We start from the raw sequence: 24,452 nt of genomic DNA on the forward strand, positions 1-24,452 counted from the left end.
TCTTGGAGAAAAAAAATTTTTAATTTGTTACTGAGGGTTGTTTCCAAAGCAGTAAAATTCTGACAGGGTCATCACCCTACAATGTCAGCAAAACAGGCTCCAGACTAGTAGAAAAGTGAGAACCCACAAAGCTTTGTAGATATGTACTTTATGCCATATCGCACCAAGATAACTCCGGGTCAGGACTTACATTTGTATTCAGTCTCTCGTTGAGCTCAGTTTATATCAATAAAAGTCAGCTTCTTAGGATCTAGTACTTAAACATTGTCAATAGCACCAACAGATTTGTTATTGTTCAACATGTAAGTTCCAACCATGTATTCGAGGAAGTTTGTGGAACCCAAGGAGATAATCAGTTCATGCAAAGTGTTGCAAAGCGAGTAGCCATTATGAATTTTTATGTCCAACCTTGTTACAAAAAGTGAAGAGAGGAAGAGAATGGAGGGAGAAAGGAAGAAAATAACAGGAAGGAAACCACAAAAAATTACTATGTGTACACAAGCTCAATTTGAAATTAAGATTGAATGATTGTTTAAAAAACCACTTAAATGATTGTTTAAAAATCATTTTAGAGATTTTGTTTTCCATAGTAACAGATAAATAAAGGTTTAAAAGGCCTGTCTGCTGGCTGGGAGTGCACAGCATTCAGGAGGCAGAGGCAAGTGGATCTGAGTTTTGAGTTCACGGGCCAGCCTACTCTACATAGTGAGTTCCAGGAGAGCCGGGGTGACACACTGAGACCTGTCTCAAAATAAGAACCAAAATAAACCAGCCCTACTCTTAATGAATAACAAAAGAAAGCACTTTATATAATAACACAAGAGAATGACTCACTACAAATTTCTCAAATATTGTGGGAAACAGTCTGGATTCTAAATCCTACTCCTCAAACACAAGAGGCGGGTACACCTCATAGTGAACAAGGCTAATTTTCAATAAAGTACTTTAAAAAGCTATCCAACTAAGATTTTTTTCTTTTGATTCCATGCCATTACTAAGAAACAGATACAGCAGAAGAGGAGGGGGAAAGATTGTAGGAGACTGAGGTGACGGGTGACTCCAAGGAAACAGTGTCTTCCCGACACAGCAGGCCTGATGTGCATATGAACTCAGACTGTGCGGGCATGCACACGGCCAACGCGGGCTCAAGCCAGACAGGGTCCCTGTGCTGACAGGGGAAGCAGACATGAGCTTCCCACCCCAACCAAGAAACTTTCTGTAACTTGTACCGATGGCAATGGCCACGCCCAGGACTTGATAAACACAAAACTACCTCTGTGGTGGAGGCTTCTTCAGGTTTTGTTTTTTGTTTTTGGGTGTTTCTTTTTTGGAGGGGGGGGGTTACGGGTTCTGTGCTTTCATAGATTTTGCAAGAGGACAAACGTAAGAACACCCAGTTGCAGGGGTGAAGTGTTGGAAAGGGTCAGGAAGACAGGAGGAGGGGAAATCATCATCAACATACATGGTTTATAGACAGTTCTAATAAAATAAGAAAGAAAGGACAGGGATAGGTATACTCCAAACCTTGATTTCAGTGCTGTTTATCTGATCAGAGATGCAGTTCTACTAGGGCTTTATGCTTTAAGCTACTCAAGGAAACAGCTCTGGAAGGTCTCACCGCCACCAACCACCCCAACCTACCCTATGGCCCTCAAGCATGGGCAGCAATGCCCACTACACAACCAGAGCCGTTTGCTCCTCCTCCAGGGGCTGGAAACTGAAGAGCCATGAGGAGCAGCCACCCACGAGACAGCCCTCAGAGGGAATGGGATGTATCCAAAGGTCTACGGCAGTGGGTCTCAACCTGTGGGTGGAGACCGCTTTCTGGGAGCAGGAGGGGTGGTCAAGTGACCTTTCCACAGAAGTCGCCTGACACCATTGGCAAACACAGATATCTACATTACAATTCATAATCACAGACATTTACATTAGAATTCGTAATCGTAACAGAACTACAGTCATGAAGTGGCAACGAAAACAACTTTATGGCTGGGGTTGCCACTACATGAGGAACTCTACTAAAGGGTCGCAGCATTAATAAGGTTGAAAACCGGTAAGTAAATTAACACTGAAAAACAAATATTTATATTTCAAGCCAAAATGTCCAACCTAGCAAGATACATTTGATACTTTTATATCTGAACACTGAAGCAAAATAATGATTATAAAAATGGTAATAAAATGTAAAAGGTGTATCTACCACCTTACTCACATAGACTGCTCACCTCTGAACGGGTGCATGAGAGCGAAAGGACCTCTAGGTGTGGTTATTAGCATCCTCACTGAGCAGGATCACCCCTATTACCTGCCACCGGAGGGCTCCATGTAGCACCCCCATGTCTGTGCTCACAGGCAGATTACATCCAAAGTCCTACCTGGGAAGAGGCCCAGCAGACTGACAGGAGATTTGTTGGTGTCGATAGTTAGTTTGTGGCTTGCAGTTTTTGAAGGCTGACCAGGTAGGCAAATTAGTTTCAGAGGAAGCCTAAATTTACACTGGATAACCCGAGGAATTCCTGAAATTAAGAAAAAAAAATGTAGATCTGAGTTTGACAAATAATTTGGGAAGAAATAATGTGCAGTTCAAACAGACGTTCTTGCCGCCTGCCTCTCTGGTCAGCCTAAGCCAAGTAACTCGTGTGTATTACCAGGGTTCAGATTCTAGCATGAACAAGATGGGGGAAGGAAACAGGGGAAAGGAGAACGGATGGGGGGAGAGGGAGTAGAGGCAACCAAATAAAGAGAAATGAAAAACACATTATACTGAGTGACGCAACAGAGAGACAATCACCACGTTCTCTCCCTTGTGTGGCCCCGAGCTCTGAACCTTTCCACTTGAGTATGAAACCTAAAGTAACTGCAGATACAAGGAGAGGGGAAAGGCCGTGGGGTATCAAGGGGAGCCGGGCTCTAGAAGACTGAACAGCACAACAGGGTGGTGATAAAGGGACAAATGGGAAACACGGAGGAGGAAGGCTTAGCTGGGCTGGGTGGGGACAGGGAGAGGAAAGGAGGATAAATAACACTAAGGGTGCTTGAAAGGTCATAGAGAATTATATCATGTTTGTGTTCAATTGAATTTGCAAATGATATTTAAATATGTATGTATGCATACAGACTTTTAATTGAAGTTTCATTGGTTGTGGTAACAAATGCTCACTGCAAAACAAACTATCAAAATTCCAAGTGCTTGGCATGGGAAACTTTCTTTCTAGTCAACGGTCACAGTGGCCCAAGAGCTCCACTCTCCTTCCCTAAATGTACAGTCTATTGACATTGCCCTGATCTTCTCCCAGACAGAGGACTTGGGAGAATTGAGCTGGAATTCATAAAAATATTTTTTAAAAGCATTAAAATTAGTGTCTTGAGGTCTGTCTCAGTCAGGGTTTCTATCCCTGCACAAACATCATAACCAAGAAGCAAGATGGAGAGGAAAGGGTTTATTCAGCTTACACTTCCACATTGCTGTCCATCACTAAAGAAAGGACTGAAATTCATGCAGGCCAGGAAGCAGGAGCTGACGCAGAGGCCATGGAGGGATGTTTCTTACTGGCTTGCTTCCCCTGGCTTGCTCAGCTTGCTTTCTTATAGAACCCAAGAACACCAGCCCAGGGATGGCACCACCCACAAGGGGCCCTCCCCCCTTGATCACTAATTGGGAAAATGCCTTACAGCTGGATCTCATGGAGGCACTTCCCCAACTGAAGCTCCTTTCTCTGTGATAACTCCAGCCTGTGTCAAGTTGACACACAAAACGAGCCAGTACAAGGTCTATCTTTAAAAACAAGCCCATTTGGAAAGCATAAGAATCATCCAGTTACTTAGCCTGCCACTGTCACGCATGCAGCTTCTGTGAACTCTGCATCTTCATCTCAAATCCATCTACCTAAGGCACTCTAAGTCATTGGTTGTTTGTACTTATGGAGGATTCAAATATATTACCTACTCTTAATAAAGTAGGACTGTGAAAGTCTAGGAGTACACAGTACATGAGCTCTTTTAAAGTTCATGCCACTTCTTCACATTGATATTGAAAATGTCATTTTTAGTAGAATTAGGTCTCATCAAGAAATTAATTCATGTTATAATTTTTAATTTTTTATTATATTCAGCACAATATATATTTCTAACCAATCAAAAATGATGGACATGTTATTAAATGAGCATGAAAACATAAAGTCTTTTTGTTTGTTTGTTTGTTTTGTTTTTTAGTAGAGCTTAAAATCTTAGCTCTTACAAACCCAAAATAACAATTTTTAGACAATTTTAGGAGTTCATTGTAATGAGGCTGTACTTCAATGTCCCTCACATCTCCAAAGGATTTTACCTCCATAGTAGCTAAGAGTTGACAGTTCTGTTGCACCAAGGAATGAATTGAAGGCACAATTATTTGTATACAGATTTCCTGCTATGGTCAAAGTTATTTGACTTGAGTGATTGTCATCATTCTCAGCCCACAGGGAACAGATTACATTCATTTAAGAAATGGTGTGTGTATTAAGATGGTCTGTCCATGAAGTCACTCATCAACTGTTTCAGTGTGCAATGGTTCTGCTTGGAGGGTGGCACAGACATAAGGTGGGGCTAAGATTCTAGTTCATTGGCTGTGATCATCTTGAAAAGCATTCATCTCAGAAAAAGAGTAACTTATAAGGTCATCTTCAAAATTGATACAATAATTATAAACATCAAGCAAAACATTCAGTCTCACTGTTGTTCTCCTACAAGCCACCTCCCAAATTAATTGTCTACATTTCTTTTGGCTATATAAATAATTTTGAAATATGTAAGCTGTTCTGAAAACCATAGTATAGTGTAAAAACATCAAATAAACAGTCCAACTAGTAGAGAGGCTGAGATAGGAGAAGCATGATTCCAAGACTGTTTTGTGGTACACAGCAAGACACTGTCCCATACAAACAAGCAGAAAGGGAATATGGGTTGTACAATACTGGAACTATTTCTCCAATTACCAAATTAAAGAGACCACTGGGTGAGAGCCAACAAATTTCTAATTCCTCATATTTTTGAATTTCAATTGACTAGGATATGTTGGTAATATTAATTTTCATATTAATCATTCATTAAAGTGATTGTTACTTCCTGTTACTTTCATTGTTAGAGGTGGAATTGTGTTTGTGTGAGTTTGTTGAAAGATTACTTTCTTGCTTTTTCTAGGGTATAGTTTCCCTCCTTGTGTTGGTGTTTTCCATCTATTATCCTTTGAAGGGCTGGATTTGTGGAAAGATATTGTGTAAATTTGGTTTTGTCATGGAATATCTTGTTTTCTCCGTCTATGGTAATTGAGAGTTCTGCTGAGTATAGTAGCCTGGGCTGGCATTTGTGTTCTCTTTGGGTCTCTATGACATCTGCCCAGGATCTTCTAGCTTTCATAGTCTCTGGGGAGAAGCCTGGTATAATTCTGATTGGTCTGCCTTTATATGTTACTTGACCATTTTCCCTTACTGCTTTTAATATTCTTTCTTTGTTTAGGGCATTTGGTGTTTTAACTATCATACAATGGGAGGAATTTCTTTTTCTGGTCAAATCTATTTGGAGTTCTGTAGGCTTCTTGTGTGTTCATGGGCATCTCTTTAGGTTAGGGAAGTTTTCTTCTATAATTTTATTGATAATATTTCCTGGCCTTTTAAGTTAGGAATCTTCACTCTTGTCTTTTCTTTTTTTTTTTATTCAGTATCTTCTTCATTTACATTGCCCATGGTAAAACCTTTCCCAATTTCCCCCTCCCAAAAGCCCCCTCCCCAACGATTCCCTCCCTCTCCTCCCTCCCCCTGCCTCCATGTATATGCCCCTCTACCCAACACAGTCCCACCTTCCCCCCCCCAACTCCCTTCCCCCTGCCATCTGTTTCCCTTTGTTGTGGCCTCTATTGAGCCTTTACCTGACCAAAGACCACTCCTCCCACTGATGCCCAAAAAGGCATTCCTCTGCCACATTTTTGGCTGGAACAATGTATACCCCTTGGTTGATGATTCAGTCCCTGGGAGTCTTGGGGTGTCTGGGTGTCCGAAGTTATTGTTTTTCCCATGGGGTTATATACCCCTTCAGCTCCTCCAGACAACCCTCCAGATCCTCCGTTGGGGACCCCAAGCTCAGTCCAAGCTTGGTTGTTAGTTTCTGCTTCTGAATTCCTAAGACTCTGGCAGGAACCACCATCCCTGACCTAAAGCTCTACTACAGAGCGATAGTGATAAAAACTGTTTGGTATTGGTATGCAGACAGGCAGGAAGATCAATGGAATAGAATTGAAGACCCAGAAAAAAAACCCACACTCTTTTCTATACCTATGATCCTTAGGTTTGGTCTTCTCATTGTGTCCTGGACTTCCAGGATGTTTGGGGTTAGGAGCTTTTTGCTCTTTGCATTTTGTTGGTGATGCTTGCATCTGTGATTCCTGATCTCTTTCCTAGGTTTTCTAGCTCCAGGGTTGTCTCACTTTGTGGTTTCTTTATTGTTTCTAGTTCCATTTTTTGATCCTGGATGGATTTGTTGATTTCCTTTGCCTGTTTGATTGTGTTTTCCTGTACTTCTTTAAGGGGTTTTTGTGTTTCTTCTTTAAGGGCTTCTAGCTATTTACCTGTGTTCTCCTGTATTTCTTTAAGAGTGTTATTTATGTCCTTCTTAAAGTCCTCTATTATCATCATGAGAAGTGATTTTTGATCCGAATCCTGCTTTTCCAGTGTGACAGAGCATCCAGGACTTGCTATGGTGGAAGAATTGGGTTCTGATGATGCCAAGTAGCCTTGGTTTCTGTTGCTTATGTTCTTATGCTTTACTCCCGCCAACTGGTTATCTCTAGTGCTACCTGCGCTCGACTGGAGTCTGTCCTTCCGGTGATCCTGATTATGTCAGAACTCCTCAGAGTCAAGCTGTCTCTGTGATACTGTGATTCTGAGATCCTGGGATCCTGAGATCCTGGTATGACCAAGCTCCTGTGACCCTGTGATCCTATGATCCTATAATCGTAGGTGTGTAAAAGCGCCTGGGAGTGGAGCTTCCTCTGGTTGTCGTGGGACTGGCTGCGGGGTTTGCACCCAAGATCTGCGCAGGGCACAGGCCCAGCCAGACTGGAAGGCTCACATTATAATTCTAAGTTCTAAGTTTGCAAGCCCAGCCACCTAACCATAGATGTCATCAGTACTCACACAGGCACAGGTAAAGCAGCAGGTAACTTTATTAAATAACAAAGTTGAATAACTTAACTCTCAAACTTATTTTAAATCACTTTTCTGTATTTTACAAAGAATGAAACTAAATTTATAAAGTTATTTATAAAAACCTAAGAATCAGTACTTTAACATTAAGGTTGCTCCCTTTTCATTGTATAATTCTGATAGGAACAAAAATATAGACATCTGTATCTTAGTGAAGCACTGCACAGAAACAGAAAACTGAAAATGTCTACTGTGCGTGGTGAGCTCGCATACCAATCTCTTCATTTCTCTGCAGAAGTGTCAGTGAGGGCTCAAAAATAATAATGATAAAAAAATAAGGCTACATGGCCCAAGCATGAGCCTTGAAATTAGAATTATGTTTTGTTAAGATGACTGAGTTGTGTGGCCTAATCCCCGTTGAAGATGGACGTCCATCTCCTTTCCTGCTAGGACAGCGAGGGCATCGCTGATGCTGCGCCTCCTGATGACGTGGTAATTAAAAGCTGTTTCAGATCGTGTGAGCATTACCTGTCATTCTCCTCAATGTAATCTATTAACCATCATCTCTTACCTAGCTTAGATTTTGTTCATAACCAGCAAATGCTAAATTCACTTCTGGAATCCTAGATGCAAATCGAAACTGGTATTTCTTCAGAAAGGTCCCTAGGTATCACTGCCTGATGGTCTATGAGAATTTTAGGGGCATATGTATTTGTACTTAATAATGATGAAATGTTTTGAGTCAAAATATCATGGTAACACGATCTAAGATACTTCCTAAACCACAGCTCTCAATTCTACCACACACGTAAAGAAATTACAAAGAGCTCCTTTGCTAACTTTAAGGAACTTCCCATATATTACATACATCCTCAGATCATGAAAATGAACTCTTAAGTGGGATTATATTCTAATACATAGGCTACAGCCCCGGCTGATAGATACAGTGTGGAAAGGACAAAGCTTCCTCCCATCCCCTTAACTTTAGATGAATAATGCAACAAAAACGTTTTAACTTCTGACTTCTCTATACACAAAGGAAGCAATCATATCCATATTTTCAGCTAAATTCTAAGTTAACTGTTGAAACAAATTTTCTTCAAAACCTGTGTCCTGGCCTCTACACCATTTGTACGGGGTACATGGACTCATGATTTAACAATTAGGGATGAGCAACAGCGTTGCTTTTATATTAAACTAAGGAAACTGACAAGAATATAGGGGTTCAGAAATGGAATAAACTAAAGGGATGGCTTTCTGGATAAGAGCACTGGCTACTTCTTCCAGAGGACCTGGGTTCAATTCCCAGCACCTACACTATAGTCACATTGTTCTGTAACTCTAGTCCCGAGGAGTCTGACACCCTCTTCTGGCCTCCTCAGGTACTGCAGGCATGTAGTGCACAGACATACATTGAGGCAAAACAGTCATACATAAAACAAAAAAAATGATAATACTATTTAAAAAGAAAATAAATGAAGACAAGCAGACAATCAACACTAACTAGCTCAATAAGGAAAATACATTATAATAGAAGACACATGTCACGGGCACATGGTGGTGTGACACTCCAGGGCAAGGTCTGCAGGAGCTAGGGTTTGTAAAACGGTTCCAGAATTTCTGTTTGACTCTGAGAACTATAAGCCTATTCCATAGAACATCTGGAAGACATTATTTAGACCGTCGTGACACTCTTACTTAAGAAATTGTGTATAGCTATTTCTTAAATAATAACAGCTTGAAATATTTTGCCACTAAGAAAAAAAATGAAAAAAATTTTTTTGAGAAACTAGATGTGACGGTTTGTATATGCTCAGCCCAGGGAGTGACACTATTGGAAGGTGGCCCTGTTGGAGTAGGTGTGTCACTGTGGACGTGGGCTTTAAGACCCTCATCCTAGCTGCCTAGAAGCCAGTATTCAGCTAGCAGCCTTCACTTGAAGATGTAGAATTCTCAGCCCCCTCTTACACCAGCCTGCCTGGATGCTGTCATGTTCCCACTCTGATGACAATGGACTGAACCTCTGACCCTGTAAGCCAACAATTAAATGTTGTCCATATAAGAGTTGCTTTAGTAGAGTCCCTGGAGTACCAAGGAGTGGGGTATTGCTGTGATAGGCAGGACCATGCTTTTGTTTGGAAGAATGTGAATTTTGGGACTTTGGATTTGGAAAGCAGTGGACTGCATTAAACGGGGCTTAATGGGCTAACCTAGTAGGAATATGGAAGACTTTGTTACAGAGAGTGGTCTGAATTGTTCAGATCTGGCCCAATAGGTTTCAGTGGAGAATTTCCAGTGTGGCCTACAGACTGTTTTTGTGGTATTTTGGTGAAGAAAGTGGCTACGTTTTGCCCTCGTCTGAAGAGTCTGCCTGAGGATAAGGTGAAGAGACTCAGATTAATTGCATTGACAAAGGAAGTCTCAGAAACACCCAGTAGAGACTTTGCTCTCTGGTTAAGTCTCATGAAGAGCATTTTAAACAAGCACAGCAAGCTGAGAAAGGAAAAATATAAAATATATGGTTCTAATATTAAAGGGGCACCAGGAAGTGAAACGGAGCTGAATCGTGTGTTCAAGCATATTAAACTGAAATAAGGGTGCGGCAACACTGGGGCGAGATCCCACCCAGCTAAGTTTAGGTCCAAGGACAGTAGTACAAGCTTTTAATCCCAGGAGGCAAAGACAAGCAGATCTCTGAGTTCAAGGCCAGCCTAGAACACAGCAAGTTCTAGGTGAAGACAACTCAAATCCAGGCTTGGTGGGCCACACCTTAAATCCCAGTGCTTAGGAGACAGGCATGCAGATTTCTGAGTTCAAAGTCAGTCCATAGAGCAAGATCCAAGACTAGGCGGTGAAAGAATTGGAAGACAGAGAGCTGGGAATAATATAACAGAACAAGGGAACATGGTCCAGCCCCAGCAAGGTGCAGAACTCAGCAGCTTTGGCCACGTGGCTCTGGTTTTAGAGTCCAGAATAGAAGGGACTACTGGGACAATTGATGCTGGTTAGCTGGAGCTAAGAAACTAGTGGTGATTAAGAAGAGACCAACAGGAGCAGCTGGAACAGAAGTCTTCCTGCCACCATTTGAACCAGGGAGCAGGGAAACTCCACAGCCTTCTGTGCATAGCCCTCCAGGAAAGAGAGAGAGAGAGAGAGAGAGAGAGAGAAAGAAAGAGAGAGAGAGAGAGAGAGAGAGAGAGATCTCCCAGCAGTGCTTTCACTTTTGAGCTCAGAGGAGTAAGGACACAGGCTTACAAGCCCACAGGAGGAATAAACTCCAGCCAGAGACAATACCAACTAGCACCAAATGGTGAAAGGCAAGCACAAGAATCCTACCAACAGAACCAAGGCCACATGGCAACATCAGAACCCAGTTCTCCCAGTAAATATCACCACAGTAAATATCTTCAACAAAATTATGGAAGAAAACTTTCCCAACTTAAAGAAAGAGATGCCCATGAACATACAAGAAGCCTTCAGAACTCCAAACAGACTAGACCAGAACAGAAAGTCTTCCCGGCACATAATAATCAAAACACCAAATTCACTAAACAAAGAAAGAATATTAAAAGCAGTAAGGGGAAAAGGGCAAGTAACTTATAAAGGCAGACCTATCAGAATTATACCAGACTTCTCACCAGAGATGATGAAAGCTAGAAGATCCTGGGCAGATCTCATACAGACCCTAAGAGAACACAAATGCCAGCCCAAACTCTCAATCATCTTAGATGGAGAAACCAAGATATTCCATGATAAAACCAAATTTATACAATATCTGTCCACAAATCCTGCCATACAAAAAATAATTGATGGAAAATGCCAACACAAGGAGGGAAACTACACCATAGAAAAAGCAAGAAAGTAATCTTCTTCCAACAAACCCAAAAGAGGATACCCACACAAACATAAAAATAACATCAAAAATAACAGGAAGCAACTATCACTATTCCCTAATATCTCTTAACAACAATGGACTCAACTCCCCAATAAAAAGACATAGACTAATGAAATATTTCTCATGTAAATCTTCAATTTTATCAGAAAATGTTTGTAATTCCCCTTTTAATTAATGTAGTAATATTTTTATGTCTACCATTTTATCTGCATTATTTTTATGATAATCTTCAATTTTAATATGTCTTTCTATATACTTCCTCTATTTTATTAGAAATGTTTTCGATGTAAATCTTTGATTTTATCACAAATCTTTCTAATTCCACCTTCAATTAATTTAGAAAGAGTTTTTATATCTATCATTTTATATGTAAATTTTTCCATGAAATAGTCAATTTTAACATATTTGTCTATTTCTTGAATTTTACCAGAAATATTTTCCATGTAAATCTTCAGTGTTATCTGAAAATGTTTATAATTCCACCTTCAATCAACTTAGAATTATGATTATGCCTATCATTTTATCTGTATAATTTCCATGATAATCTTTAATTTTAACATGTTTTTCTATATACTTCTTCAATTTTATCAGAAATATTTTTCATGTAAATCTTCAAATTTATCAGAAAATGTTTATAATTCCACTTTCAATCAACTTAGGAATACTTTTATACCTACCATTATTATATCTATTTAAAATTTTCCATAATAATCTTCAATTCTAACATGTTTTTCTACATTTTTCTACAATTTTATCAGAAATATTTTCCACGTAAATCTTCAATTCTATCATAAAATGTTTTATCCCATATTTCAATTAATTTAGCAATGTTATACATGTCTAGCACTTTAGTCTTTAATTTTCCATGAAAACTGTCAATTTTAACGTACTTATCTGAAATATTTTCCAGGTAAATCTTTAATTTTATCATAAAGTGTTTTTACTTCCCTTTAAAAAAAAAAAAAGAAAGAAAAAAGAAGAGATCAGCATCACTGAGGTGAACTCTTCTGAGAAGTGTTTTCTGAGAGCACAGAGAAGCTGTGTTGCAGAGATGGCCAAGGTTGCACCCCATGCTGCAGCTGGACTTGGTAATGAGTAAGAGTCACCCAGGTGGTACGGGTTTTGAAGGCATGAAGGAATCATGAAGAACAGCTGAGGCTTAGCACTGTTAGAGGCCATGGAAGGCCATTGGCGAAGGTACAGTCTCAGTTGCAGTTGACAGGCTAGGACTGAAGGGGTCATGCAAAAATAGTTGAGTCTTGGTACCATGAAGAGAGCCTATGAGAGGCTATTGGTAAAGCCTAGTTGCAGTGGAAGACCCCAGTGTATTGGAAATTCCAGTACCATGGGATGATCACCAAGAACAGCAGCGGCAGTAGAATGGATCAACCTAAGCTTAGAGTGCTACAGAGGGCAGAGCTGGAGAAGTGACACCAGCCCTTTGGAGGAGCCCAGAAGATCATGTGTGGATCCCAAACATTTAAACAAGCTGTCACAATGAAGTTGCCTTGGAGACCTCATGATGTTCGAGATGCCAGAGCCATGGGCTATCTCTGTTAGCTGTTGATAGGGAGTCTGTCCTGGCTGGTTTTGTGTGCCAACTTGACAGAGACTGGAGTTATCACAGAGAAAGGAGTTTCAGTTGGGGAAGTGCCTCCATGGGATCCAGCTGTGGGGCATTTTCTCAATTAGTGATCAAGGGGGAGGGCCCACTGTGGGTGGTACCATCTTTGGGCTGGTGTTCTTGGGTTCTATAAGAGAGCAGGCTGAGCAAGCCAGGGGAAGCAAGCCAGTAATGAACATCCCTCCATGGCCTCTGCATCAGCTCCTGCTTCCAATCCTGCTTGAGTTCCAGTCCTGACTTCCTTTTGTGATGAACAGCAATGCAGAACTGTAAGCTGAATAAAACCTTTCTTCCCCAACTTGCTTCTTGGTCATGATGTTTGTGCAGGTATAGAAACCCTGACTAAGACAGAGTCGAAATAGCCCAGGAGAAAGAAGTTTGTTACAGTCAACAAAGATGAAAAAGAAGTTGGAGATCTGAAGACTGCTTTGACACCAGACATAGAGATGCAAGAATTTGGAGTTTGCCCAGCTGGTTTCCTGTCTTGCTTTCAGGATTACAGGTAAGTGATTGGATGACTCTCAAAAGAGACTTTGTACTTTGGACTTTTAACATTGTTGAGACTGCTATAGACTATGGGGACTTTTGAAGTTGGACTAAATGTATTTTATATTATGATATGTTTAGGTATGGCCCCATATTTGGACTAGCCTATGGGGGACAGGGAGTGCAATGTGATGGTTTATATATGCTTGGCCATATGTCAGGGAGTGACAGTTAGAAGGTGTGGCCCTGTTGGAGTAGGTGTGTCACTGTGGGCATGGGCTTTAAGACCCTTATCCTAGCTGCCTGGAAGCCAGTATTCTGCTAGCAGCCTTCAGATGAAGGTGTAGAACTCTCAGCTCCTCTTGCACCATGCCTGCCTGGATGCTGCCATACTCCCCCCACCCCCTTGATGATAATAGACTGAACCTCTGAAAAGCCAGCCCCGATTAACTGTTGTCCTTATTAGAGTTGCCTTGATCATGCTGTCTGTTCTCGGCAGTTAAACCCTAAGTAAGACACTAGATTAACAAGATGCTGCTGATGGGAGAAAATTAGACTGCTGCTACTGTGTCGCACCCCAGGCCAATCAAAGCCCACAAACAGCAATAACAATCTCTAGGGCTCAGCCAGACAGGAAGACGATCAGAGGTGCAATTCCCCTGAGACATGCACGGCTGGTGCAAATCTGGCTCCCAATTAATTACTCTTCAGTCTATAACTATCAAAAAATCTGGAGCTAAAGACACATAGAAATATTAAAATGCAGACATTTTCAGTGCTGTTTTTGGAACAGTTTTGAATCTAGTTACATAAGCCTAATTGGCCCTAACTCTTTGTACCATCAGGGAAACCTCCTTCCTCTCTGCTGCTGGGAAAAACTGCCCGTAAAGCTGTCGAATTCAGCTCTGGGACTTAAGCTGGGAGAACAGAACTGTTCTCCAATAGCAATGCAGTCATTCATCAGTCTCCCCGTGCTCTACGGCACTTTGAAACTTTGAGCAAATGTAACCGTCTCTCTTTCATAGGCTTCCCTTCCCGTAGCCCACTCGAGGAAATGGACTACTAAACAACTACTAAAACGTAATTAATCACAAAATCATTTATCAAGCAGAGAGAAATTTTGTATCAAAACCACTCCTGGAAGAACAATTTTTCCAATATAAGAATTGTAATTACACCTGGCACACACACCAGCCCAGGACCACTTTCAAATTAGAAACCAAAAAGTGCTTGAAAAGAAAAAGGGCAGTTTTGTGTGTGTGTGTGTGTGTGTGTGTGTGTACGTTACACTCTATAGAAGACCTACAAAGTCATTCTAAAGGTGCCGGAGCCCTTTCTTACTGCAAACAATAAGCCCTGAAGTAGCCGCCCTGCCTGGTGGCCAGGATGTCCTGAAGCCCTCCAGGAGTGACCGGCGGGGGCGGGGCATGTCATGCTTCATCTGCAGCATGGTTTGCTCTGCCCATGGAACGAACGTAACTTCAATGCAGAAACTCATCGAAATGGAGGCTAACTCTTGTGGGACCACATAAAGCCTCACTTCCTGCTTTTCCAACACGTGAGAACAGAATTCCTTGTCTGCAATACAGACTGAACACAGCAAGACACCGAAATGGATCTGTCTCTGAAGTAGAAGGCCTGTGGGTGGCAAGGTCTGAGTGGCAGGAAATTGGACTTTTTACTACTAGATACAGTTGAAAATTTCAATTCCACATCAAAAAATATTTTAGATCATTGTTACCATTATATCGGAATATGAAAATTTCCATGTTTTCTATTTCCAGCACAGAACTTACGGTTGAACTTAGAATAAAGGGGTTAAATATCTTTCAGCAACAACCTTTACTGATTCTTTTAAACTTAACCTCTTGAATACAAATGTGGCAGTTTACAAAACTTAAATGAAAATTGTACCAGCTACATACACTGTTAAGAATTGGAATTTAAGTAGCATTAGGTTTTCTTAAGTAAATTTCATATTACCAAGCTACATATCTACACTATTATTAACTAAGGCATTTCTCATATATGTCTAGCTTCAGATCTCATGATATTAGGAACTATGTGACCCACACTGCGTCACCATCAAGCCCGCCTGAGTGAGCCACATAGCGTGTGCAAGCCTTCCTGCACTAGGGAGGCAGAGGCTGGCACATCTCTTAAAGTTAGTCTTGTCTACATAGTGAGTTCCACAACAGCCTGGCCTGCACAGTGAGTTCCAGAACAGACAGAGCCATCTAGAGAGACCCTGTGTCAAAATAAAAAAGATTGTGTGAGCAAACACTGCAGGCTTCACAGTGGTTTAGTTACGTCTATGTAATTATTACTAGTTGATCAATATTATTACCTAAAACTTGTCAAAATAAGGTATCTTTAATAAAGATGACCTGCTGGGTTCAATCTATATATCCAAAGGGAAAAGTAAATTAAGAGATATTTAAATATGTGCTCTTTCCCCTATGGGAAACCTAAGAAACAAACTTAAACTGGGCACAGCCAGGTATGTGTATCCTGTGGCAAAATGAGACACAGCACAAACCGGGCAAGTTCCCCTTGGCCAGACCAGTCCTCCAGAACTTCTGGATGAGGCAAGGCACAGCTGTAGAACGGTGCACACGGAACTCTTATGAGACACAAAGTCAGTCTATTTGAGCATGTAGGAGAATATTTAAAATTAACCGGCATGTGCTTTTTTTTTCAATTCTTTACTCATTAATTGGGATAAAATAATACTGAACATATGCTAACAACTTTCAGCAAAAACCTGCCAATGTTTTTTGATGTTTCTCAACAATGGCCCTTTGGGTCTGGAGAGGTAGCCCAGCAGTGAGGAGCACAAGATGCTGAGTTGAGGACTCAGGCTAAGTCCTCAACACCAGGCAGTTCACACCTACCTCACTGCAGCATCAAGGGAGTCGAGCCCTCTTCTGGACTCCAGGTTTCCTGCACTCACACGTGAGCATATATCCACCAACCTCACACACATATATGCACACATGATTAAAAATAAAATGAATCTTTCTAATCTTTCACCTCAATTGTAATGATTACCCTCTGAAAAACAGGCACACCGCCCTTCATAGCAAGACTGAGTAAGACATTGCATCATATTAAAGGAGTCTGCTACAACACAAGTGTATGTAATGGATTCATTTGTGGTATAATGCCCATTGAGTTTAACAATAAATTTTATCCTGAAAATTCATTTTTTCCTTTCTTTTAACTTACCATTGGGATTTCGATCTATCCATTGGAAGCAATGCAAATGAGGGGGCGGGAGAGAAGGAACACAGACTGATTATCTGTGGCAAAGCTGCAACACAAGTTTGATACACATCTGTATGAAATACAATTGAAACCTTCAAGGAGTCCACCACATTCCCTCTGAGAAAACAAACGCCTTATTTGAAGAGCAGCCTGAAATTCAACAGTGTGTTTATTTACACCTCTGTCCTCAAGACGGTGGGAATGTTACTCCAGTGTAAATATGCTCTGAAAAACACTCCGTGTGCGACTGGCAGGAGGAACATAGTGAAAGCCAGTGCAATGGGAAAGTGCAACATTAGATCTCCAGATAGTGCTCGGGGAATAACTGGAGAAGATGTTACCCTAGAACAAGTTCTTAAATCCTCTAACATGGAGGGCGGGGAGTTTTGTTTAGTAGTGTAACAACTATCTAAGATTGAATAGTGATTTAATGTTATGGTAACCTATGTTTTCTCACTAATTCATACTAGATTTTTTTAGTTTAAATAAATGAAGTCTGATATAGAGAACATTTTTCTAGTGCTAATAAAAATACGCCGTGCTTGCTATTGAGTGAAAGGAGAGGGCCGTACACACAGAAACCAGGTGAGCACACTTGCCAGCATCGGAGTTCTGAGAGAAACTGCAGCAGTGACTATCAGTAGAAAAGAACACACTTAAACTCATGGTCACATAACTCACAGCTGCCACAGTTTAAATTTAGTCTATGAAGTTACAAATCATCATGTTTACCTGTTGGTCTGGAGTATGAAACAACAGCATTCCCTTCTAATTCAGATGGTGTGTAACTTCTCTTCAGATACACAGAAAACACTACTATGCTGGTCATATCTGGAACTATAGGAAATATGAAAGTCGCATACACATTACACAAGGAGAACAATTATTAAGAGAAACTAAACTTTGTGCAGCATTTACTCTGTCAGGTATTTCAATAAGCACTTTGAACAGCCTCCCTTAGAATCATCACAGGGATGCTGGAAGGTAGGGAGATAAAATTATCACCACCGTTGTTCAATTTTGAAACAACCAGACTACAGAGGTAAGAACCAAGGTGCTCTGCACACAGCATCCAGTGCTCCTCGACCCTGCATCTCTTTACCTGGGTCCACAGGCAGAGGACTTGGGGGCAACACAAGGGCACCCGAAAGTCTGTGGCAGCTACAGCAAAGTCTGAGTGGGTTGGGACACAGATGGCACGCTACCATGTCATGGAGACGGACTAGTCTGCTGCTCTGGGTTGGAACATGGGCTTCCAGGCTCTACACAGAGCCACCGGAGTTTAATTAGGACAACTCTTCAGAATATTTTAGAAAGATTAACAGGACAAGAAGGCTCAGAGAATAAAGGCACTTGCTGCCAAGTCCAAAACCTGAGTTCTAACTTACATGGTAGAAGGAAAGAACTCACTCTTTCAAGTTGTCCTCTGATCGCCAAACTATGGTGATCAGAGGACATACCCATGTGTATATTTATATGTACACACAAAACAGAAAATAAACATTAAAATTAAAATAATCACATGCAAAAGAAAACTCAAAAATGAAAATTTTAAAAATTGCAAAGAAAGTTAAATTGGAAATATTGTTTAAAATAGAAAAGAAGCCAGACCTAGAGACATACACCTTGAATCCCAGCATTCTGAGAGTTCAAGGCCAGTCTGATCTACATAGTTCTAAGACAGCCAGGGCTATGCAAAGAGAACCTGTCTCAAAACAAAACAAGGAAGGAAGGAAGGAAGGAAGGAAGGAAGGAAGGAAGGAAGGAAGGAAAGCAAAAGGAAAGGGAAGGGAAGGGAAGAGAAGAGAAAAGAAGGGAAGGGAAGAGAAGAGAAGAGAAGAAAAAAGAAAAGAAAAGAAAAAAATTTTAAAAGTCAACCAAGACATCATGTTAACTGGAGTAATAGAAACTAATAAATGTAAGTGTTTCACGTGGGATTCTATACAAAGAACCCTTAATAATTGCTATTTTATAACATGTTTACTATTTTATACCTTACTATAGTCTTTATATAGTTTAATTTTTTAATTAAACTCTTAAAACAATACTGTCATTTACATGTTATTATGCTCTGTTTATCAGTTAAAATAGCTACTAAAATAGTTCACCCAAATTATACATCAAGAAGTGTAGGAGTCAGAATTCAAACTTGGGCCAAATCCCAAACCAGTGTTCTATCTTCAAATGTTACTGGCCACTAGGAAAGTACCATTAAAGAAAGTTTCAGGGCTGTGGACATAACCCAGCTGGTACAGTTCTTACCTAGCATGCAAGAAACTTCAGTCCCTAGCAACTCAAACACACACACACACACACACACAGAGAGAGAGAGGGGGGGGGAGACAGAGACAGAGAGACAGAGACAGAGAAAGAGAGAGAGATGGAGAGAGACAGAGAGAGACTTCCAAATTATGGTATTTGAATACAATAATATATACAGCCAGTTAAAGAATACACTTAGAAATTCATAATGTAAAAATTATTCATCAAATAACCCTACTTAATACATGGAGGAGAAATATCAGTTAAACAGTGACAGTGGAAACTTTCCCAGGAAGATGTCAGGGCTGCTATTTAGAAAAGTAATGAAAGAAAGAAAGAGAGAGAGAGAGAGAGAGAGAGAGAGAGAGAGAGAGAGAGAGAAAGAAAGAAAGAAAGAAAGAAAGAAAGAAAGAAAGAAAGAAAGAAAGAAAAGTAATACAGCCATGAAATAAGTATACAGTTAAAAAAAAAATCTCACACCACACAGACGTCAGGACAAGACAAGAAGCTCACCCGTGAAGTCAAAGGTGAACTGATCACAAGTCAACTGTAGTGGAGGCTGCACGTAGATGGACAGCCTGACCTTTTGCAACACCACTCGGTTCTGCAGGGTAATCTAAAAACACACAAATTATTAGTAATGTACCATTTCACCTTATCCAAATTGACAAACTACAAAAATCAACTAAAAATCACTAACGACTAACTTAGGAAACCCAGTAAAGCACAGCAGTTGTACACCAGTTCACAGCAGAACATTCCTAATAGCCAGAGTACACATAAGACAAATGCTCATCTTGGCGATAAGGGGGGGGGGGGTCTCCACCTCAGAACAGCAGTGAGCAAAAAGAAATGAAGCTGACGTATAAACTATGAAAAAATATTTCACCAAGTTTCAAAAACAAGGCTAATCACAAAGAATCACATCGAGTGTAATTCTATTTACATAAAATGTATAGACCCCTTCCCCTTCCCCTGCAAGGCCCAGGAACCACCTCAGGAGAGGGAGCAGAAAACCTTAAAAAGCCGGTGGCTGGGAGGCTGGGATGAGAACAGGAACTTTGGGCGTGGCCGGATCACTGCAACCATGAACTCACCGTAGCTGTGGCTGTCTAAGACCTGACTAAGATCAAGCCAGTCAACAATCTAATATGGAGGGGAAAGGCTCACAGGCTCCACACTGGGAGACAGAGGGGCACTGACAGTTGATGACTTCTAAGGCAGGGAGAAACTGGGTTTTTTTTTTGGGGGGGGGGGGTGTAGGTTGAAACACTCCAGTGGATGGCCCCATTCCATGAGTATATATATATATATATATATGGTGACCTCAAACTGAACTCCCTGATTTATAAAAAACAAAAACAACAGAAATTGTGGGCAGGCATGGATCAGGAAGGAGTTAGAAAGGACGGGAGGTGAATATGATCAAAATACTGTATAAAATTCTCCATGAGCTAACAAAAATATTATAATGAAAATGTATCAATCTGTTACACAGAGAAATCCTATCTTGAAATCCCCCCAAGAAAAACTCCTTATTTAAATTTTCAATAAAGTAAATAGAACAGGCACCTCTATGAAAATTATATAGCCTAGCAGCTGCTTCAAAGTAAAAGAGATAAAGGAAGACAATTAAATGGCTACTGTCATTTCTTTTATGGGATATAAAGGGTTCTAAAATTAGATGACGGCGTGGTTGCCCAAATCTGCAAAGATGTCACCAATCTTTGTGAGCTGCTTAACTGCATACAGTGACCTGTCAGCATCAGGGGGAAAATGGCTTCCCCTCTGACTGAAACTGCCTGTGGCATGAGCATGTTTGTTCTCTCCTTAAACACACGTGTACTGTTATGGATTGTTTATCTTATCTAGTATCAATATACCTAACTTTACAAAGGGCAATTACTCTCTGATGATTTCCTCACTTGTATGAATTTACAGCGGCGTAGGACACAGCAAAGCTCTGAATAGTCTTCTGTGACTAATCACAGAGATATGACAACATACACAGCTCTAGAGAACATCAGAGAAGGTGGGAACTACGACACTCCTGAGGGAGCAAAACACTTAGTGATGCTAAGAAATCCCCCCCTGTAAGAACCCTTTGCCTGGAAGCTGGGGGTGTGGACACAGGAAGCCAGGCTGTCTCACTCTCTCCTGAAGAGGAGTGTTAGTGAGGGTATCTGGACATCTTGCCTCCGCGGTTGTGATTTCCTAAAGGTTTCAGCGTTTTGGAACTGTCTAGGTCAGAAGACTTCGTCTGACTATTAGCAGACAACCAATGAGCACTCTAGACAGTGTGTCTGCCTAGAGCAGGCTCAAGTGTGGAGGCTCTTACCCCGCCTCAGACCACCCTCATCTCCAACCTGGGAGCAGCAGTTGGTTAAAATGATCCTTCCACGGACTTCCTTTGTATGGAGCAGCTCAGTCTGGTGACCAGACTCCATTACAAGAGGTAGGCACAGAGCACTGTTAACTGACATAACGCAATTATGCCTTTATTATGTTGAAATCTAGTTTTTATCTAAAGTAAAATGCATGCATCGTCTGTCATGCATTTTAAACAGAACTTCCTCAGTAATGTCTGGCCATTTGAGCAAAAACCCCAAGGTGATGGTGGCAAGAGAAAGCCGTGGCAAGGGGACACACAAGCTTCTTTCAGACAGCTAGCTGGGCTAGTAAACTAGTGCAGCACAATTAAGTATTCTTCTATTAAGATAACAATGTTGTACGCATCCATATCATTAAATATAACAATTATAGAGGCTTTCTTTCTATACTCGTAAAGCATGCTCCTGAGTGACGGATGTGTCTCATCTCACGCATCCCCACAACCCTGTGAACTAACCCCACAGCATTCTAAAATCAGGAACCACAGCTCAGAGAGCCAAGCGCTTCCTCCGAAGCCCCTGACTGAAAGGAGCCGTGTAACTGAGCTGCTCTCTGCCCCAGTCCGGGTGCAGGCCTTTGTACGCAGTGATTACGTCACAAGGAACTGTGTAAATAAAGGGCTCCCTGTTCTACCCTTTAGAACAGAGGTACAGAGAAAGTCAACAACATGGCCAACTCTGCTGAGGCAGTGGGCACTGGAGAGCTGAAAACTGCCTCAGGAGCATCTTGCAAGCACGAGAAGGAAAACTCCCCGCAGTCATAACAAACTGCTCGGAAGAGGCAGACAGCCTGGCTCTGCCGGCATCATGATGGCGGCTCAGACAGCCATCACACAATCTCTCATTGTTACAGGACGGGTGTGCGCGTGGGCTTAGATGAACAAACATGATAGCTCCCACAACAGATTTATTGAATCCAACAATGGTCTAGGCACTTTCAAAGCACAAATCAAAGAGATATGACGAAAATAACTACAGTAACAAAGAATAGTTGTTTTTGAGCCAAAAAGTGAATTAAAGACTTGGCTAAATCATAAACCTTGTATTTTTAAAAGGGAAATAATTGTAGAATATTAAGGAGAAAATATAAAATGTTAATACAAGAATTTTCCATGCCATTTTCTGATTCTAAAGAAATAAAATATAATCCTTCGGAAATATAATACCAAATGTTTACCCTAGGTATATAAATACGACTGCCAGGCCAGGTATGAATGAGCGCTCTGCCCGTTGCCTGGAACAGATGGTCATGCATCATGCACACATACTCAAGGTAGCCACATCTTCATTCATTTGGAACGGACGGAAAAGTTCTCTCAATTAACTGGATTTATTATGATGGAAACTTCCATGGCTATGTATCTTGGCTGCTGCTGTTATAGAGGCCATAGGAGAGATTTACAGCACAAATGTGTACAGAGACTGTCAGACAGGACCAGGAACCCACTGGGTCTGCTGTGTAAGTCCAGCCCGCACCATGCGACCCTGAACATCATGGTCTCTCTTCCACTTTTATCATGGAAACGAGAAGAAGAGCTATGACCAAGTCTTGGTCCTTATAGGTGACAGAGGGGAATTTTTCAGAAGTTGTGTCATCTTGTTAGGGTGGCTGGTATAAATAAAAGCCTAGGAAGTATGGGGGGAGGTGTACTCACTAATGCTAACACCTCCTTTTTATGGGGTGCGTGTGGATATGTATATATATACACACATATGTACACACACACACATATACACATACGGTGTTATCTGGCTTAAGTACAAGATTTCCTTTTACAATATACAGTGAGACCCTTGGCCTCTCCATGACTGTGTGTGAGTATACCATTACACAGGTCTAAAACAGCTCCCCTACACAAAGTATAGGTCATTCCTGTGCCTCTGCAGTTACTTTCCTAGGCGTTTGATTTCTTGCCACTAATGCCTTTGCAGAAGGGTCTGTGACTGGGGAGGGATGGGGAAGCTGGCGAAAGACCACCCTTGTTTCCAATGGCAAGAGTCCAAAAACATTAGCTTAGGAAACTGTTCTGAGATTGGGCTCCCTTCGCTGTGAGCACAGATCTCCGCACTCGGGCCACCCGCTGGGCCAGTGTAAGCGAACACAATTGGTAAAGCCGAGGACCTTGTCAAGCTCCTCCAAGGACAGCAACCTATAATCTGAGCAAACAGAAAGTCTGTCCAAGTTTTGACTAAGTGAATCGCCAAGATCCACAATGTCTCCTGACTTCCAAGTCTGGACAGTGATAAATATTTTCAGCTTAATAATGTGCTGACTGATCACCACACTTTAAGTGCCTTGAGAACATTCCAGATTTGCGTTCTAGCTCTCAAACTCTACAGTGACAAGACTGAAACTCTCAACCAAAACTACATCAGTCCGGTTCTGTTTTTCCAGGACTATCAATTCATCGTTACGCTACTTTATAGCGTCTTCATTTCAGATTTCTCCCCATGAATGCATCCATTTAAAGCTAATGCCATAGCAGGTAAATGCCTGGGGATCCTATTGAACGCATACGTAATCATGATGAAAGAATGATTTTCTTAATATGCATGTACTTCTCTGGTATCTCTTCACAATCCAAACGTGAAGCTACAGCCAACCGACTGGCCTGTTACTAGATGGTAATAACACGATTTCTTTATAAGACTTAAAAGTCCCAATTTTATTTCTAGATCATGCTATGCTCTTAAACAAGGGATAAGGAAAGCCTAACACCTTTGTGTGTATACACAATTTTCTATAAGTGCAATTACAAATTTTGTATTTGAAGGTAATAACTATGGCTTTCTACTTACTACCAAGACTGAAGGAAAACTACAGAGTATAGGTACCTAACTTACATGTCTGTAAACTGACCAGAGAACAGCAAGGACAGGGTAAAGCCATACATAGTACTGCAGTCTCACACTGCAGTCTCACAGTGGTACCCTACCTTCACTGTGATGGACGGGACACTGCACACTGCAGTCTCACACTGGTACCCTACCTTCACTGAGATGGACGGGACACTACACACTGCAGTCTCACACTGGTACCCTACCTTCACTGTGATGGACGGGACACTGCACACTGCAGTCTCACACTGGTACCCTACCTTCACTGTGATGGACGGGACATTGCACACTGCAGTCTCACACTGGTACCCTACCTTCACTGTGATGGACGGGACACTGCACGCTGCAGTCTCACACTGGTACCCTACCTTCACTGTGATGGACGGGACACTGCACGCTGCAGTCTCACACTGGTACCCTACCTTCACTGTGATGGACGGGACACTGCACACTGTAGTCTCATACTGGTACCCTACCTTCACTGTGATGGACGGGACACTGCACACTGTAGTCTC

At 41.4% G+C, this 24,452-nt stretch overlaps 1 protein-coding gene across 4 annotated transcripts in view; it reads right to left on the minus strand.

Moving 5' to 3' along the window:
• Bbs9 (Bardet-Biedl syndrome 9) overlaps window positions 1–24,452 on the minus strand; it is a 390,144-nt gene that overhangs the window by 197,973 nt on the left and 167,719 nt on the right. For all 4 annotated transcript variants that reach the window (XM_052188801.1, XM_052188800.1, XM_052188802.1 and 1 more), the window contains 3 exons: window positions 19,223–19,325; window positions 17,180–17,284; window positions 2,376–2,516 (listed from right to left, as the gene is read on the minus strand). In XM_052188801.1, coding sequence (XP_052044761.1) covers window positions 2,376–2,516; window positions 17,180–17,284; window positions 19,223–19,325 — 349 coding nt within the window. The remainder of the gene's footprint in view (window positions 1–2,375; window positions 2,517–17,179; window positions 17,285–19,222; window positions 19,326–24,452) is intronic.

The sequence above is a fragment of the Apodemus sylvaticus genome, chromosome 7 (genome assembly GCF_947179515.1).
Source record: "Apodemus sylvaticus chromosome 7, mApoSyl1.1, whole genome shotgun sequence".
Taxonomy (NCBI): Eukaryota; Metazoa; Chordata; class Mammalia; order Rodentia; family Muridae; genus Apodemus; species Apodemus sylvaticus.